The following is a 16,395-nucleotide window of genomic DNA, read 5'->3' as shown; positions in this document are numbered from 1 at the left end:
CATACCTTTTACTCTTTTTTTTAATATTCTTAACATTGTTATGATTTGTATTATCTATTTTCTTTCAAGAATGGAAACATCTGACTGCAAACTATTTTCTTATCTATTAAAATACAAATATTTTCTAGAATATGGATAGATAATTTTTAATGACAAACAGCAAAATACAGCAACCAATATCCAATAGGTATTCTGCCACTTAGTGGAGTTTTTCAAGAAAGCAATTGGTACGCATTCTCAATTTATAGATGTATTTAAAAATCTAAACATATATGAAACAAACTCAGTATGAAAATCAGCTATTAATTGGTGGATAAAGAACAATATATGGTAATATACAGTCAAAGACTTAAATAGCTGCTCTCATTTTTAAATTAAACTAAAAACACCATAAAATTTTAAGTTGAATTGATTTTATTAATAAGGATTAAGAAAAGAGAATGTTTAATATTATAAATTAAAAAGTAAAGCAATTTTATCTCAGTCTTTTCTCCACTGAAGGTTTTTTTCCCTCTTCATTAATGGATACCATAAAAGAACAATTTCATAATCCCTAAACTTCTGATTTCAAAAACTTGATAGAATTTTGCAACTTGTATTTCCCGTATTTTCTAATTTTGTAAATTTCCTATTGCTATCAATTTTGTCATTCTGTCAACCCCTGAATATTGATAATAATTTAAAAAAAAGAAAAGCTATTTTACTGCTTTTTACTGCTAAAATATAGAAAATTAATTTCATGAATTTGGCTCACACTGAAAGAATATTTATTAATGCTACAAATCAGAGATCCAATAACAGAAATACTGTCTTGAATCCAAAAAGAACAAAAATGAGGTCACTTGAATTGCCCTGAAAAGCATTCCACAATCTTCAGCATGGCTTACTTCTAGCTATACTCTAAAGTTCTAGTGTTTAAAATGTAACTAAAAACTAAGTCAGAGTTCTTATTTTCAAGTAAAGGCATCTAAATGACTTTAAGTAATAAAATCTATCAAAATATTTCACAAGTCTAAAACACAGCTGAGAAGGAATAGCTATTTTTTCAGCTATTAGTTTTTGATTTTAAAGGTCCAAGAAAAAAATTAAATGATAAACTACAGAAAACTGCAAAATGTCAAATTTAACTCCTATAATTCTCTATTTTGTTATGAATACTATTATGAATGTCAACATTTACTTTTAATGTGCCAAAAATAAGACTTTACAAAATGTGAACAATTAAAAAGAAAATTACATTAGTAATTTTATTTCTTTTGATTCGTTTTATAGGGTAGTAAAACAATACCTCTTCAAAAACCACTAAAATGTTAATGAAGTTATCACAAAATCTTTTAAAGTAGATTTTTCCACTATTCAATTATGCCTAGATAACTTTGAATAGCTACAACTTTCTCCAAATAGGTACCAAAGTTTGTACAGACTTAATTGTGAAATCTGACTGAAATAAAACTTGAGATCACAAAAATTTGTAAGTTTTAATTATTTACCTTTTAAACTTCAGAGACTTTTTTTAAAGAAAAAAAATTATTTCAAAACTTTAATAACTGCAGATTTAGTAATTTTTTTACTTGAAAACAATGTCCATTTTCATGAATTGCAATTAAGATATATTGAAGATTTAAGTGCGAAAGATTTCAGTGTCAACATTACTATAACTCTTTAAATGTTCTCAATATATACAAAAACATACAAATTATAGATACAATTAGTTATATATCTACAATACAGCATATGAACCATTCTCCTTCTCTAACCATACTGATATGAGGATAAAGTAATAAATCTCTGTGCTATTCAAGGCAAAAAAAAAAAAGACCTTTTAAAAAATAAATCTTTTAAAGAATAGTTTTAAAAATAAAGTTCAAATATTGCACAAAATAATTTAACTGGAAATATTACTATACACTATAAAAGAATTTTTTCAATTTTTTAACACTACAGTAATTTCCACCTTCTAATTCTATAAAAGAATTTATTGGCTATCTGCACGTAGATATCAAATGTTTACATTCAGTTTGATGGGAATGTAATTTGCAGAAGTTAACTGAGCCTTTGTCTTAGAAGTTCATCTATTTGAGTCTTATACATATTTTTTACATCTTCAAGATCTAATCGAAGTTCTTCTGCCTCTTCTGCTTTTTCTCCATACATCTGCAGAATAGTGTTGTATCTTTGATCCAAATCCTATAAAATACAGAGAATCTTTAAATATTATATGTATATTATCATAAATAAGCCACCAGTAAAGACATTACAATCTAAATAAAAGTATATAGTCATCTCTCATAAAAATTAAACTTGCACTTTAGTCTGTTAGAATAAAAGACAAAAAAAAAAAATACTAGACTAGATGGCTATTAATCTTAACCTATCTCTTCACTAAATCTACAATTCTCCCCATATGTAGCTTAATCTGTCTTTTCTCCCATTAATTTCAGCACATATGATGCAATTTAAGTGTCTGGTTCCCTGTAGTTTAAGTATTATCTGGCATTTACCCCAAAAGATATTCTCATATATAGGTTAAAAGCAATTGGCAATCCAAATATGCTAATTGTGAGGATACATTTAACAGTAATCAATAAAATATTACTCAGATCATGCAAAAGTTCAGGATTATTAAAGCCTTGGCCAAATGAAATCTAGTTATTTTCCTATGCTGGGACTAAACATGATTGTGAAAAACCACTGTGCATGTAAACTAAAAATAAGAGTGAAGAATACTTACCCTTAGCTGCATTCGAAGTTTGGGTATCTCCTTCACTTTCTCTTCAAGTTCATCATTTTGATTTGTTAATTTAACTAGCTCTTCAGCCATTATGGAGCGTGTTTTTTCTAGATTGCCAATTTCTAGCTGAGGCACATTACCAGAGAGTGATTTAAATCAAAATATATCTTGTTTAATAATCCCACTAATATAAACATATATAATGTGCTGATTTTTAAGAAATAGATATGTGAATATATAACCAAGAACAAGCCCTTTCTTAAATAAAAGGAAACAGTGGCATAAAAAGGGTTTCAACTTTCCTCAGAGGTATATCATTCACAGGATTTAGATTTACTATGAGAGAGAAAGAACTAAAGAAAATTTAATAATCTGTTTGTAACATGCAACTCTGTATTTTTCTCTAATCTAAGGAAATAGCAATATATTTCAGTTATTCTGTGGTTTAGTCCCTAGAATGTGTCCAACTCTTGTGACCCCATGGACCACAGCCTGCCAGGCTTCTCTGTCCATAAGATTCTCCAGGCAAGATTACTGGAGTGGGTTGCCATTTCCTTCTCCAGGGGATCTTCCCGACCCAGAGATCAAACCCGGGTCTCCTGTAGTGCAGGCATATTCTTTACCGACTGAGCCACCAGGGAAGCAAAAACTAACTTTAATGTAGTGCCAACTGTGTAGGTCATATTGGTAAGAACTTATCAATTACCAAAGAAGTTTGTTTGCACCCTCAAGCATTACATAAGGCTACATAAACATAAAAGGTATTAAGATCATGCTGATCTATTTTCTTCCAATTCAAGGACATCTTCTTTAATAAGAGTTATATTTTCACCTAACTAAAATCATAAAATAAGAGTAGGAAAGTTCTACTTTTGAGTGTATCAAGTTTAACAATGAAAACAGATAAGTAAAACATTTTAACATTTCTCACCACATTAAGTTTATGAAAAGCAAGATGAGATAGGAGGATGTCCCACTCAAATTCTTTACTTTTTTGTATAGCAGGTTACAGTTCTAATCTCTCTCATCACCTTTGTTCTTTCCTCAGAGGGGGAGCTGGAGTAACTTATATACGAGGTGAATCTGGGAAGAATTAAATGGCTATGCTCAGCGCAGCAACTTACCTTTTGTCATGTCTGGAAAAAGCTGCCTGCAAGGAGCTCTCTGCTTCTAGATGCCTCTAAGTCTCACTGAGGCAGGCTACCTATCACATGTGGGGAGGCCTACTCTAGCCTACCATTTTCTGTGACAGTCTCCCAAATTCTGGCACTCAACAGACCCATTTGACTTTCATCCTTGGCTAATTTCTCCCACCAGCCTTTATTGTTAATATACATGATTTATTTGGGGCTTCATAGGCCACTATCACTTTATTTCTCAATTTGCTCAAAAAGCAGGTAGAAATGAAGGATGCAACTTACTGGGCCTCAAAATTTCATTTCCTTGTATAGCACATTTCATTTTTACAATACCTGTAAATGAGAAATTTCTCCTTCCCTTAGCTTCAGCTGAGACTGTAGATTTTCAATAATGCTTGATCCCGCTCCCATCCTTACAGCATCATAAAGATTGCTTCCATTTGCTGACACAGACATTGGTCCAAATGAGTGATCATGAGGCTCATCCTATGTTAATTAAAGAAAATACATACAGGTATTCAGCTACTATAGACTATGCACAAGGTGCAAACAAAATAGTTAGGACAGTTCTTGCTTTAAATCGTCCACGATTATCTTAAAGGCAGAAAATTTTCTCTATTTCCTCAGTACAATTAGCACTCCCTTACAAAAATGCAGATAAATTGTTCACAGAATGCCAAGGTCATGGTGAGAGCCAAACTACTATCCTGCACACTCTCTTTATTATTATTCAACTTAAGAATGCATACAAAAAATAAAACATCACCTGAGACAGAAAAGATGTCTGTAGGCCTGCCATATCAACTCCACTTATTGAACTTGAACGTGATATTGTAGGAGTGCTAGAAACAGAAAACGGTTTCCGCTCCTTAGGGTGTAAAGAAAAAAAAATTAAATTCCGATTAAAGGGTAAAATGGCAAATAAAAAAGCAAGAAACTTTCCTAGGATCAATGACAACAAAGATTCATTCTAATTTCCTCATAAAATGGTTACAGATATGATTTCTGAAGTCTTATCAAAAGCACAATTATTTAGTAATTTAAAAGTATAGAAAAACTTGATCAAATCATTACAAGACTCATTTATATTCTACAGTATAATTTGGTTTATGTTTTATGAAATGTGAATGTTTTTAACAGAGAAATTATATGAACTGTTTCATATTATATAACATACCACCAATTAAACATATTTCTCTAGAATAAGATTACCAAGATTTACAAACTGTAACGTTTCTGGCTTATCCATTTTATTTTTACTGTATTTTAGACCAAATAAATTCAGAAGGCAGTCTCAATGTACATATAGGTGGTTTTAACATATTATGCTAATTACTGAGTATACTCCTATCCTTTAAATACAGGAAACTCACTTTAGAAAAATTACCTTCATTAACCAGAAACAAAGTGAACAAACCAGTTTCACTCCCAGGTGCCTATGGGCCAAATGAGGTGCATCAGTATCAGTGAGAGACCACAAAATTCATTTAAAAAGGGATAAGACGTTCCATAATTCATCTCCTAGAAATCACAGATCTCTTTGTATAAACTCAAGTCACTTTGGATCTACTCTGAGGAGAACACTGATTATACTACTAGAATTCATCACTCTACTGACTTTAGATGTTAAGAAATGGTATTTATAAAGTTTAGCTTGAATTACAAAACAATGACTAATCCCAACAACTACTAACTGGTTACATCAAAAAAGAAAATAACAAAATTTAATACCTTTTCTTTTACTGCTTCTTGAGTGAAAATTGCTTTCTTCCTCTCTTGTTCAACTTTCATTTTCTCCATTTCTAACTGACTATTCAACAGTGTCTAATGGAGAGAGACAGTCAGGTTATTTCTGTGAAACCAAGTCATCATAAGTCAATCTCCAAATTAGGAATATAATGTATACAGTCTTATTTGTTCTACTACTAAAGACCCAAGTACCAAAAGCAGAAACATCACCCATTTCATGTTGTCATTTCATTAACTTGCTACCATTCCCAACCATTCTCTAATGGAAGCTCTAAGAGGTAAGTGAACACTAATAGAAATACCTTTTCTTTCCTTGTCTCTTCAAGTGTTCTTACATATTCATCCTTTAGGTTTTCTAATTCAACCTGGTACCTATTAAGCCAAAGGGAATTAAACAAAAAAAGATGATAGTACAGACTATTAAAAACATACTACTATATTACCTCCAGTTACATACTTAGTAGTCATTTTTATTATCAGCTTGATTTTCCAACTGTATTTTCCAGATTACCTGGGTTTTATTCAGAAGCTAAACTACCATGTCTGTGTATTTTTTGGTTCTTTGGGTTAAGATTTCATTTAAAAAGAGACTTCCTAAATAGAATTTTGAATACCACCATTTCATAACATTAGTATGTTCAGATTCTACAAAAGCATTACAGAGTTCTAAAAAAATGTCTGCAGAAGTTCATATTCTTTACTTTATAAATCATTTTTCCCTGACTACTTTTTTTAAAAAGTAAAACTTCCAAAGAACTCACAGGATAAAACCCGTCCTCACAGCCTTAATTAACTTCACACAGATGGACATTACAGCTTGTGATTTCCAAAGAGCCCAGACGTTTATTTAGAAAGAGGAACAATGCTTAAAACCCTTGTCATACACAAATAACTCCAGTGTGTGGTCTTCAACTACTTTGTGGTCACGGACTCCTTCATAAAAATCTGATAAAAGCAATGAATCCTTTCCCTAGAAAATGCAAATACATTCAGAACATGCCACACATGTTCAAGAGACTATACAAGGTTCAGTGAATCCTACACCTAACTTGGTTCCACATCCTATTACTAATGACTCTGACTTTAAACACTACAAGTATGTATTTCCAGTTCTCAGTGTGATGAAGTTAAAAAACCAACAGCATATTTTTTAAGTGCTTTAAAATGTCAAGAAACTATCAAGAATAACACTCAAGAAACATGCTCACCTATTATTTTCATCCTCTAGTTTTCTTAGCCTATTTTTCTCTGATTCTAGCTGAGCCTGAAATCTACTATTTTCTTGTCTTAAGAGAGAATTCTGTGACTCCATGGAAGACATTTGAATTTTGTTAGCAAGAAGTTCTTCTGTGGCCGCACGTTCTCTCTCAACTGCTGCTGCCAACAAGGTCTGGGATTCACCTGATGGTAGGATAAGTAAGAAATTTCAATCATATATACAAATATTCAAGAGGCCAAGATAATAATACCAAACAGATTCTGACTTCAAACTTCTAATGATGCAGATAGCCACACTTAAAACTGTTTAAGTACTCACTGAGTAAGGCAGACCTGCCTACAGAGACAAATTTTAAAAATTTTAATTTATAGGTGCTTTACCATTTTTTTCACCAATATATTTTAATTTGAAAGTGGAGTCATGTATCAGCAGAGTAGTGAATCAACCAGTGCTGGATCAACTGGATAGTCAAAGGCAAAAAAAAAATAACCTCAAACTAATCTTCACAACATATATGAAAATTAACTCAAATGGATTACATACTTAAAAGTAAAAGAAAATATAATGAGGGGAGGGGCAAAACAGGTGAAGGGGATTAAGAGGTACCAACTACCAAGTATAAAATAGATCAGCTGCAAGGATGTAATGTACAGCACAGGGAATATAGCCAATATTTCATCAAACTTAATATGAAGTATGATCTATAAAAATGTCATATAAGAAATGAATCGCCAGTCCAGGTTCAATGCAGGATACAGGAAGCTTGGGGCTGGTGCACTGGGATGACCCAGAGGGATGGTATGGGGAGGGAGGTGGGAGGGGGGTTCAGGATGGGGAACACGTGTACACCCATGGCAGATGCATGTTGATGTATGGCAAAACCAATACAATATTGTAAAGTAAATAATAATAATACTAAATAAATAAAAAATTTTTAAATAAAAATGTCAAATTACTACTGTACACCTGAAACTAATAGAATACTGTAAGTCAACCATACTTCAACTTTTTTAAAAATCATAAAATTTTTAGGAAAAAATCAAAGAAATCTCCAGGATCCAAGGATAGGCAAAGAGTACTTTAGTTTAACACAAAACCATGAGCCATAAAGAGAAAAACTGATAAATCAGACTTCCTCAAAATTTTAAACTTTTGCTTAATGTGAAAAAAATGAAAAGACAAGCTACATACTTGGAGGAAATAAATACAAACCATATTATCTAAGACTAGTATCTGGATTACATAAAGAAGTCTCAAAACTCACTAATTAAAGTATAAATGGTCCAATTAGAAAATGGGCAACAGACACAGTTTACTGAAGAGGATGTACTAATGGAAAATAAGCATACAAAATGACATAAAATGTCATTCACCATCTTTCACAAGGAAAATGCAAATTAAAATCATAATAAGACATTACTATACCCCTGTCTGAATGACTAAAAGAAAAAATAGGGCCAAACACCAAAAGAAAATGCTGGCAAGGATGTAAAGAAACTAGATTACTCTCATAGACACAGCCACTTTGGAAAATAGTTGGCATTTGCTTAAAGAACCAGGCACACAACTAGACATACAACCCAGCAATTACACACATGGGCATATATCCAGAGAAATGAAATCTTAAGTTCACACTAAAAGCTGTACACAAATGTTCATTACAGCTTGATCTGCACAGACAAAATCTAGATACAGCCCAGACATCCTTTGTTAGGTAAATGGTCAAATAAGATACGCTATATATAAACACAGAAAAAATACTCAGCAGTAAAGACTAAATCTCTAATATACACAAGAATTTGCATGAATCTTCAGGGAATTATACTGAGCAAAAAAAGCCCATTCCCAAAAATGTCACATATTATACAATTCTATTTATATAACATTTTGAAATTCCAAAAGTTCAGAAATAGAGGATTAGTGATTGCCAGAGATTTGGGACTGGAAAGGAAGGCCAAGAGGGTGGTAGTACAGTTTTAACGGGCAAAATGAGGGGTCTTTGTGGTGTTAGAACTATTCAATATCTTGACTGTAGTGACAGATACATGAACCTACACGTGGTCAACTTGTATAAAACTTAATACACACAAAGACATAAACACACATATAGAGACAAGTGAGTACCAGTAAAACTGGGCAAATTAGAATAAAATCAGAAGGTTGTTTCAATGTCAATACCTTGGTTGTGATATTCTACTACAATCTTGCAAAACATTAACATTTGAGTATTGGGGAAAGTGTGCAAGGGGCCATTCCATATCACTTCTGCATATGTTATAACTGCATATGAATCTAGTTATCTCAATTGAAATTTTCAACTAAAAAAAAAATAGTGGATAAAATTTTGAGATTTAACCAAGGCAAGAATTTTCATAATTTTCCCCACTAAAATAGACCCAGTCATATCTGTTTTACATTATATATTCTTTTCAATACTGTATCTATGCTCTTATTTATAGCATTATAAAGTATGTTTGTCCCATGGCTTTGCCTACACTGTAGCACAACACCATACATCCCTGAGAATGTGTAGGCTCCAGTTTAAAAGCCACACAAATAACTGCTTCTAGCTTCAATTTTCAACCTAAAATTTGTATCTAGAAATTAAACAGTAGATGAAGGTTCATCTGTTTAGGGATTTTTCTTTTTAAGCAGATGAATCTATTTCAGACAAAATCTTATATGAAGCTACAAGGAAAAAAAAAAAAAAGTAGTCAAAGGAGGCACTACTTTCATTAAAGCAGCCTGGAGGAAGCCCAGCACATTACTTATCGAGCTTCCCTCTCACCATGACAGCCAGCACTAAGACATACAAGAGATCTACTGAACACTGTTTCAAACCCATTAATCTAGCTCACCCCTCATGATTTTATAGGGCATAGTCCAGACATGACTTGCTCCAGAGTGTTTGGCTGGATGATTGAAAACAAACCATAAAAGCCATGAGTCCAAATGTTTTGACACCCATTCACATCGGCTTTTATCACTACACAATGATGTCTCTCAAATTACAGTTAATTTTAGGCATAGAAAATAAACAGGAATTTTTCACCATTTGCTAGCTTCTGGGATATCTAATATATACATATTCTACCTGTTTGTGCTTGAGTAAGTATCTTGGGGAAAAAAAAATTCTTTTTATTAACAGCACAGGGTATTTTTGTAAAGAAGCAAAATTTGGAATCTTAAGACTTCATAGCATCTGTCTACCAGAATCTGAACTTGATTTAACTTGACCTATCTCTGCTCTTGGAATTCCACCACTGACTAGAATCATATTCGATCTCTACCTCCTACACTACCACCGACAAGCTAAAACAACATCAGATTTAGCAATGGATGAGGAAACAATAGAGTGCAAAAGTTTGTAAAAATGAGCAAAAGAATGACAAGAAAGTATTTTAGACAGTACCTGACACATTATGTAAGGTATGGTTTGAAAAGAGTCAATTAAGATATTAGAAAATAAATGTAAGAGAGGAGAAGAGGTCAAAATCTACAAGTGAGACACAAAATAAAACCATCAGATTCAGTGAATTTCAATTTCATGCCATTACCCTAATTCTAAAACAGGATGGAAGGGCTTAAGAACTGCATTGAGCTTAAGAACTAAAGCAGTTACCAAGTCTATCAGAAAGATTCTTCTCTAACTTCTCCCATGATGACGTCTGGGACCCTAGAGTTGCTTGCAAATTTTCTATCTGTCGAAGCAATGGTCTTGTTGTTGATGAAACACTTTGACTCAGTTCTTGGTTTCGATTCTCTGCTTCCTGGAGTCTCTGAATTATGACATTCTTAAGTCATTATTACTGACAGCAGTAAAAACACTAAAAATGCTAGCAAACAAACTCTATGAGAGATTTCGGGAAAAAATTACTTGTTTTCTATTACTTTCTAACTATTCAATCCTTAAGTTATAGTTAAATTGCATAATGGAGTAACTAAGTATGTGCTTCTTTTCAAAGCATTTCTATGTAATGACAGCCTTTGATTACCTTCAGGTAATAAAGAGTATCATCCAAACTTCTTAGTAGTTGCCTCCTCTCTAAATATTTCTAAGTATTTATAAAACAGGAAGATCAATATGAGTGGAATTTTCTCCCCCTTCTCCTGCACAACTTCACTGACTGACATCAACAGAGTAGTAGCATAAAAATTAGGCATTGCTTTCTGCCCCACAGTAATCAAAGACTGATAATAATTAATCAATCAGTCATTACAAATGGAAAAAAAAAAACTCAAAATACTACATATCTATCATGATAAAATTACTTTCTAGAAAATTAGTTTTCTTATAAATTTTTGAACTGCCCACTCTGATTTTATTCACATAAACCACATAAAAATACAGAAAATGAAGAGTATGGCAGTAATCTTCTCAACTCAAAGAACATTACCCAATTAACTCATTTATTATTTTTAGAAAAACACATCTCAAGATTTGTATTTTAGGGAAACTCTGACAAGTACCTGCTGGAGTTCACTGATCTCATGGCGTAAATAATCCTCTTTTCTGGCAGCTGTTTGCTCTGCACGTTGCAGTGCCAGCCTAAGGTCCCCCACCTGCACGAAGAGAACCAACACACTATCACAACCAATGTCAAATATTATCTCTAACTTCCTGCTATTATCTTTTGTGTTGACTTATGATTACATATGACTTATGATTCATATATAATATTCTATGCTATCCAGTGAGCATTTACATGCAATTATCACATATCTCATTCTTCAGGCAATCCCTGAACCACATGTACTCAATATGTACCTACGAAAGTACAATAGGTGTACACACATACACACACACATACACACATGAACATATACATATGTACAAGGTCCAGACACTGACATACAATATAGGAGGAAACACAGTGCATCCATGAATGTTTTCAGTGTAAGGCAGAATGTGATAGGAACTATACGAGCTTAAAAAACTGGCTGCCATATTCACACACAGCTGCACAGGTTGTAAACTTGCTATAGCCTTTTCAGAGAGAATTATGGCAAGATATTGAAAGAATCATCAAACTTTTTACATTCTTTAATCTGATCATCCTAGTCCTGAGAATTCACTCTATAGAAATAGATCTATAAACATACAAAAATATTCTCTACACTGTCAGCTAGACTAACAAAAACAAAACAAGAAATGCTGCAAATACCCATTAGCAGTAATTTATTTTTGCCAATGTGGATACAACAGGAATATGCCCAATAAAAATATGACCACAAAAAACATGCGTAAGTGTACAATTTAATCTTAAATGAAAAAAACTATAAAATAATATGAAAAAAGTGTGAAAGTGTTAGTCACTCAGTCATGTCCAACTATTTGCAACCCCATGGACTATAGCTCGCCAGGCTCCTTTGTCCATGGAATTCTCCAGGCAAGAATACTAGAGTGGGGCCATTCTCTTCTCCAGAGGATCTTCCCAACCCAGAGATCAAACCCGCATCTCCTGCACTGCATGTAGATTCTTTACCGTCTGAGCCACCAGGGAAGCCCATATAAATGATATCAAATTATTAAAAAAAAGTATATACAGATAAGGACAAGAAATTAATACACAAACTGACAGTACTTGTTAAAAGGTGATGTTTGAATGGTAACCCCATGCACTCTTTATCTCAATTCTCTCAATTATTATTGTCCCAATGTATTTTTAATTTAAAATATTAATATTTTATCTAGCCCAGTGAGGGAGCAGCAGAAACACAGGGGTATATGGACCATGGTGTGATCTACAACGGCAAAATATTGGAAACAATCCCAATATACATTAATAGGAACTGACTGAATGGTATAGTCACAGAATGATAAACTACAAAACTGTAAAAAGAAATTTTTTAAAAAAAATTCTATGCTCTACCATGGAATGATCACCAGGATGTTTTATTAAGTACATAAAGCAATCTATAAAATGGCATATTACCAAATAGAAAGCTATATTTTATGGAGAAAGGATGTGTGCTCAATCACTCAGTTGTGTTAGACTCTTTGCAACCCCATGGATTGTACCCACCAGGGTCCTCTGTCCGTGGAATTTTCCAGGCAAGAACACTGGAGCTGGAGTGGATTGCCATTTCCTTCTCCAGTAAACAGTAAACTATATTTTATGTAGAAAAGATTAAAGAGGTACAAATAAACATGTGTATAAGTGTATGTGTATATATATACACACATTGAGGAGGAATATAAATAAATGTAGATATGGAATTTATTGCATTTACAAATAGAAACACTGAAAAAAAAACCTACTGTAGTAAAATGGCTATTTATAGGCAAAGAAAGGGAATGAGGAGGGACTAAGTTGGAAGCAAATGTTACCCTAGTATATTTTGCTATGTAGCTTTCACCTTGGAATCATGTAAATGTTTTACATATTCATCTAAAATTAAATAAAAAATGCATTGAGATCAGTGAGGAAAGAATAGTCTTTTCAACAAGTAGTGCTGGAACAATTTGATATTCACATGCAAAAGACCTAAATGTGAGAACTAAGACTATAAATATCATAGAAGGAAATAGGTGAAAATCTGTGTGATCTTGAATTAGGCAAGAGGTTCTTAATTATGATATCAAAAGCACAAGGAACAAAACAAAAAATAAGTAAGCTGGACTTCATCAAAATTAAAAAACTTTTGTGTATCAAAAGACACTCTGAAGAAAGTGAACGATAACACAGAAAGTGGGAGAAAAGTATTTACAAATCCCACATTTGATAAAGGTCTAGTATGCAGAATATATAAGGAACTCTCACAAATGAACAATAAAAATGATAATATAAAAAAGGGCAAAGGATTTAAATATTTGAATAAATTTCTCCAAAGGAGAGACAGAAATCCAATAATCACATAAAAAGATGCCCGACATTATTAATAATTAAGGGAAAATAAATCAATACCATAACAGATACCATATAACACCCCTAAAAGGGCTACAATGAAAAAAAAAAAAAAAGACAGTGACAAATACTGGCAAGAATGTTGAGAAATTGAAACTCCCATATATATGGCTAGTGGGAATGTAAAATGGTTCAGCCACTGTGGATAAGTCTGGTTGTTCCTGTAAAAGTTAAATGTTTAAGATTAACATATAACCCAAGGGTATATATCTAAGAGAATTTAAAACATATGGTCACATAGAAATAAGTAAATTAATGTTTAGAGCAGCATTATTCATAATAACCTAAAAGTGTAAAAACTCCTGGGTGTATATCTAGAGGAAGTGAAAACACTAATTTGGAAAAGATATACACCCTCCAATGTTTACAGCAGCATTGTTTATAATATCCAAGATATGGAAGCAAACTAACTATCCATCAATAGATGAACGGATAAAAAGGTGTGATACATATATAGCTGAAATACTATTCAGCCATAAAAAAGACCGGAATTTTGTCATGTGCAGCAACAGGGATGGTGTGTACTATGATTAGTGAAATAAGTCAGACAGAAAACAAATACTGTACAATATCACTTATACATGAAATCTAAAAAAACAAAACTAGTGAATATAACAAAAATGAAACAGACCCATGAATTTAAAGAACAAGCTAGTGATTACCAGAGGGAATAGAAAACAAGGGAGGGGAAAATCAGAAGTACAAGACTAAAAGGTACTATTACATATAAAATAAATAAGCTAATGATATTGTACAGCAAGGGGAATATAGCCAGTATTTGATAATAACTAAAAATGGAATATAACCTTTAAAAAAATGTGAATCACTATGACATACACCTGAAATTTATATAATATTATAAAATAACTATACCTCAATAAAATAAATAAAATTTGAAAGTATAAATAACCCAAATATCAATTAATTGATGATTTTATAAGACAAAGTCTGACAAATGTTGGTTTTACTCCTTCATTTGACGTCCATGGATTCCCATAGATGCTATGAATGAGCTCAGGAGTAAACAGATTCTCCAGAAATTATATGCAATGTTTAGTATTTGTCTGCATACATGCATTCTTTTGGTTAAGAATGTCCCTAGTTTTCATAGCACTCTCAAATAAGTTTGAAATTCATAAAAATAACAAGCAATACAGGTTTAATGTAAGCATTACCTTAACAACAGTTTAAAAAACACACAATTAATTAAATTTGGCACAATCTAGTATTCTTAGAAAAGTGCCCAATAAGATTATAAAGGAAATGCAACACATATGCCACTATATAAGGTTTTATTCAAATTAACTAATGGATTCTTTATTTTGCAGAAGCACAAAGATTTTTAAAGGCTAATTTATCATCCGACGCTTACTTGAATTGCTAATGTTTCCTGCTGCTGACGGGCTTCTTCTTGGGCCTTCTCCAGTGCTGCAGAAAGTTCTTCTTTAGCTCTCATTTCACGACTCAGAGCAGCTTCCTGGGCCTCACTATCCTTTGCAGCATTGGCTTTGTGGAGATCAGTAAGTTCTCTTAAAAATAGATAGATAGTTTTTAATTTAAAATAATATACAGTTAATTACATGACCAAGTTAAGTTTCCATGTAGATTTCCATGAGCTCTACAGAATGAGGAAGTTTACCATGTAATAAACACTGATTACGAGGACTCTGTGTCTCGCTTTAACCAGTCATAACTCCATATACCAGTAAGTTTTATATATGTTATTAATGATCAGATAATAAAAAAAAGTGTTTCTGCCATTTCTTGCTCTGGTAATTGATTTTTCAGTGAGTTGCATATTTGTTCATTTTCTTACTTGTATGCACTATCAAGAGCAGCCTGAATACTTCGGTTCTTTTCTTCAAGTTCATTAATGTCTATGTGAAGTCGGCCAAGGTCCTTCTCTTGGCGTTCTACCACAGAATTTAGTTTCTTAATATTTTCTCTATGTTGTTTCTCAACTTCTTCTTTGCCATCAAGGACCTATATTATAAAAAGAGAAAAGGTATATTTCAACAAAAAAATAGACCACAGTAAATAACCATGTTCTAGGAATCTCAAGCATTGTATCAATAATAACAAAGAGAAACCTTAACATTCACTATTTACTTGCTTGAAAATTCCTCCCAAATGACATACCTCAATAATTCATTGAGGTATGTCATGGCCAACTATTCATATTGGAAGTAACAGCAACATATATGTAGAGAATGGTTAATATTCACCTGTTTTAAATGTTGTAACTCTTCTTCTAGCTCTTGAACTTTTTTGTTCAGCTTTGCAATAATATTTTCATTTTCTTTGTCTTTAGTTCTTAATTTCTTAATGATGTTAGAATTATGCAGCTGCTGTTTTGAAAGTTTCTCTCCTGGCAATGGCAAAAAAGTATAAGTTCAAATAATGATGATTTGCTAAGAATGTGAGTAGAATGTTTTCTCTAACCAGTGACAGAAAATGACAGAATATCTTTAAAATCACAATGCTGTAACAGTTAATGTTAAAGTGATTTGGACAGGAATCAGTGACTTGGACATGAATGCTAAAATTACTAAGTAGAAGGATGGTGTGGAACAAAATATTTACAGTCCTAAAGAATCATTCCCACATATTATAAATTACAAAGGGAAAAAAATATGCTTTTACAACAGA

General features: G+C 32.4%; 1 protein-coding gene across 2 annotated transcripts in view; it reads right to left on the bottom strand.

Annotated features, from left to right (window-relative positions):
- Positions 1-1,314: 1,314 nt before the first annotated feature.
- The window catches only part of TMF1 (TATA element modulatory factor 1), a 32,880-nt gene continuing 17,799 nt past the window's right edge, over positions 1,315-16,395 (bottom strand). The window contains exons 6-17 of one of the 2 annotated variants that reach the window (XM_055558330.1): positions 15,972-16,114; positions 15,563-15,729; positions 15,119-15,275; positions 11,309-11,401; positions 10,461-10,617; positions 6,828-7,020; positions 5,922-5,991; positions 5,602-5,694; positions 4,637-4,738; positions 4,204-4,356; positions 2,732-2,857; positions 1,315-2,187 (exon numbers count right to left, since the gene is read on the bottom strand). In XM_055558330.1, the coding sequence (XP_055414305.1) occupies positions 2,044-2,187; positions 2,732-2,857; positions 4,204-4,356; positions 4,637-4,738; positions 5,602-5,694; positions 5,922-5,991; positions 6,828-7,020; positions 10,461-10,617; positions 11,309-11,401; positions 15,119-15,275; positions 15,563-15,729; positions 15,972-16,114 (1,598 nt within the window). In that variant the 3' untranslated portion in view covers positions 1,315-2,043. Of the gene's footprint in view, positions 2,188-2,731; positions 2,858-4,203; positions 4,357-4,636; positions 4,739-5,257; positions 5,307-5,601; positions 5,695-5,921; positions 5,992-6,827; positions 7,021-10,460; positions 10,618-11,308; positions 11,402-15,118; positions 15,276-15,562; positions 15,730-15,971; positions 16,115-16,395 lie in introns of those variants that run through there. The other variant, XR_008706261.1, reaches the window with a different exon arrangement.

Source organism: Bubalus kerabau, chromosome 20, assembly GCF_029407905.1.
Source record: "Bubalus kerabau isolate K-KA32 ecotype Philippines breed swamp buffalo chromosome 20, PCC_UOA_SB_1v2, whole genome shotgun sequence".
Lineage (NCBI taxonomy): Eukaryota > Metazoa > Chordata > Mammalia > Artiodactyla > Bovidae > Bubalus > Bubalus kerabau.
Note: the sequence above shows the minus strand (reverse complement) of the source record. Positions and strands in the feature narration are given on the sequence as shown.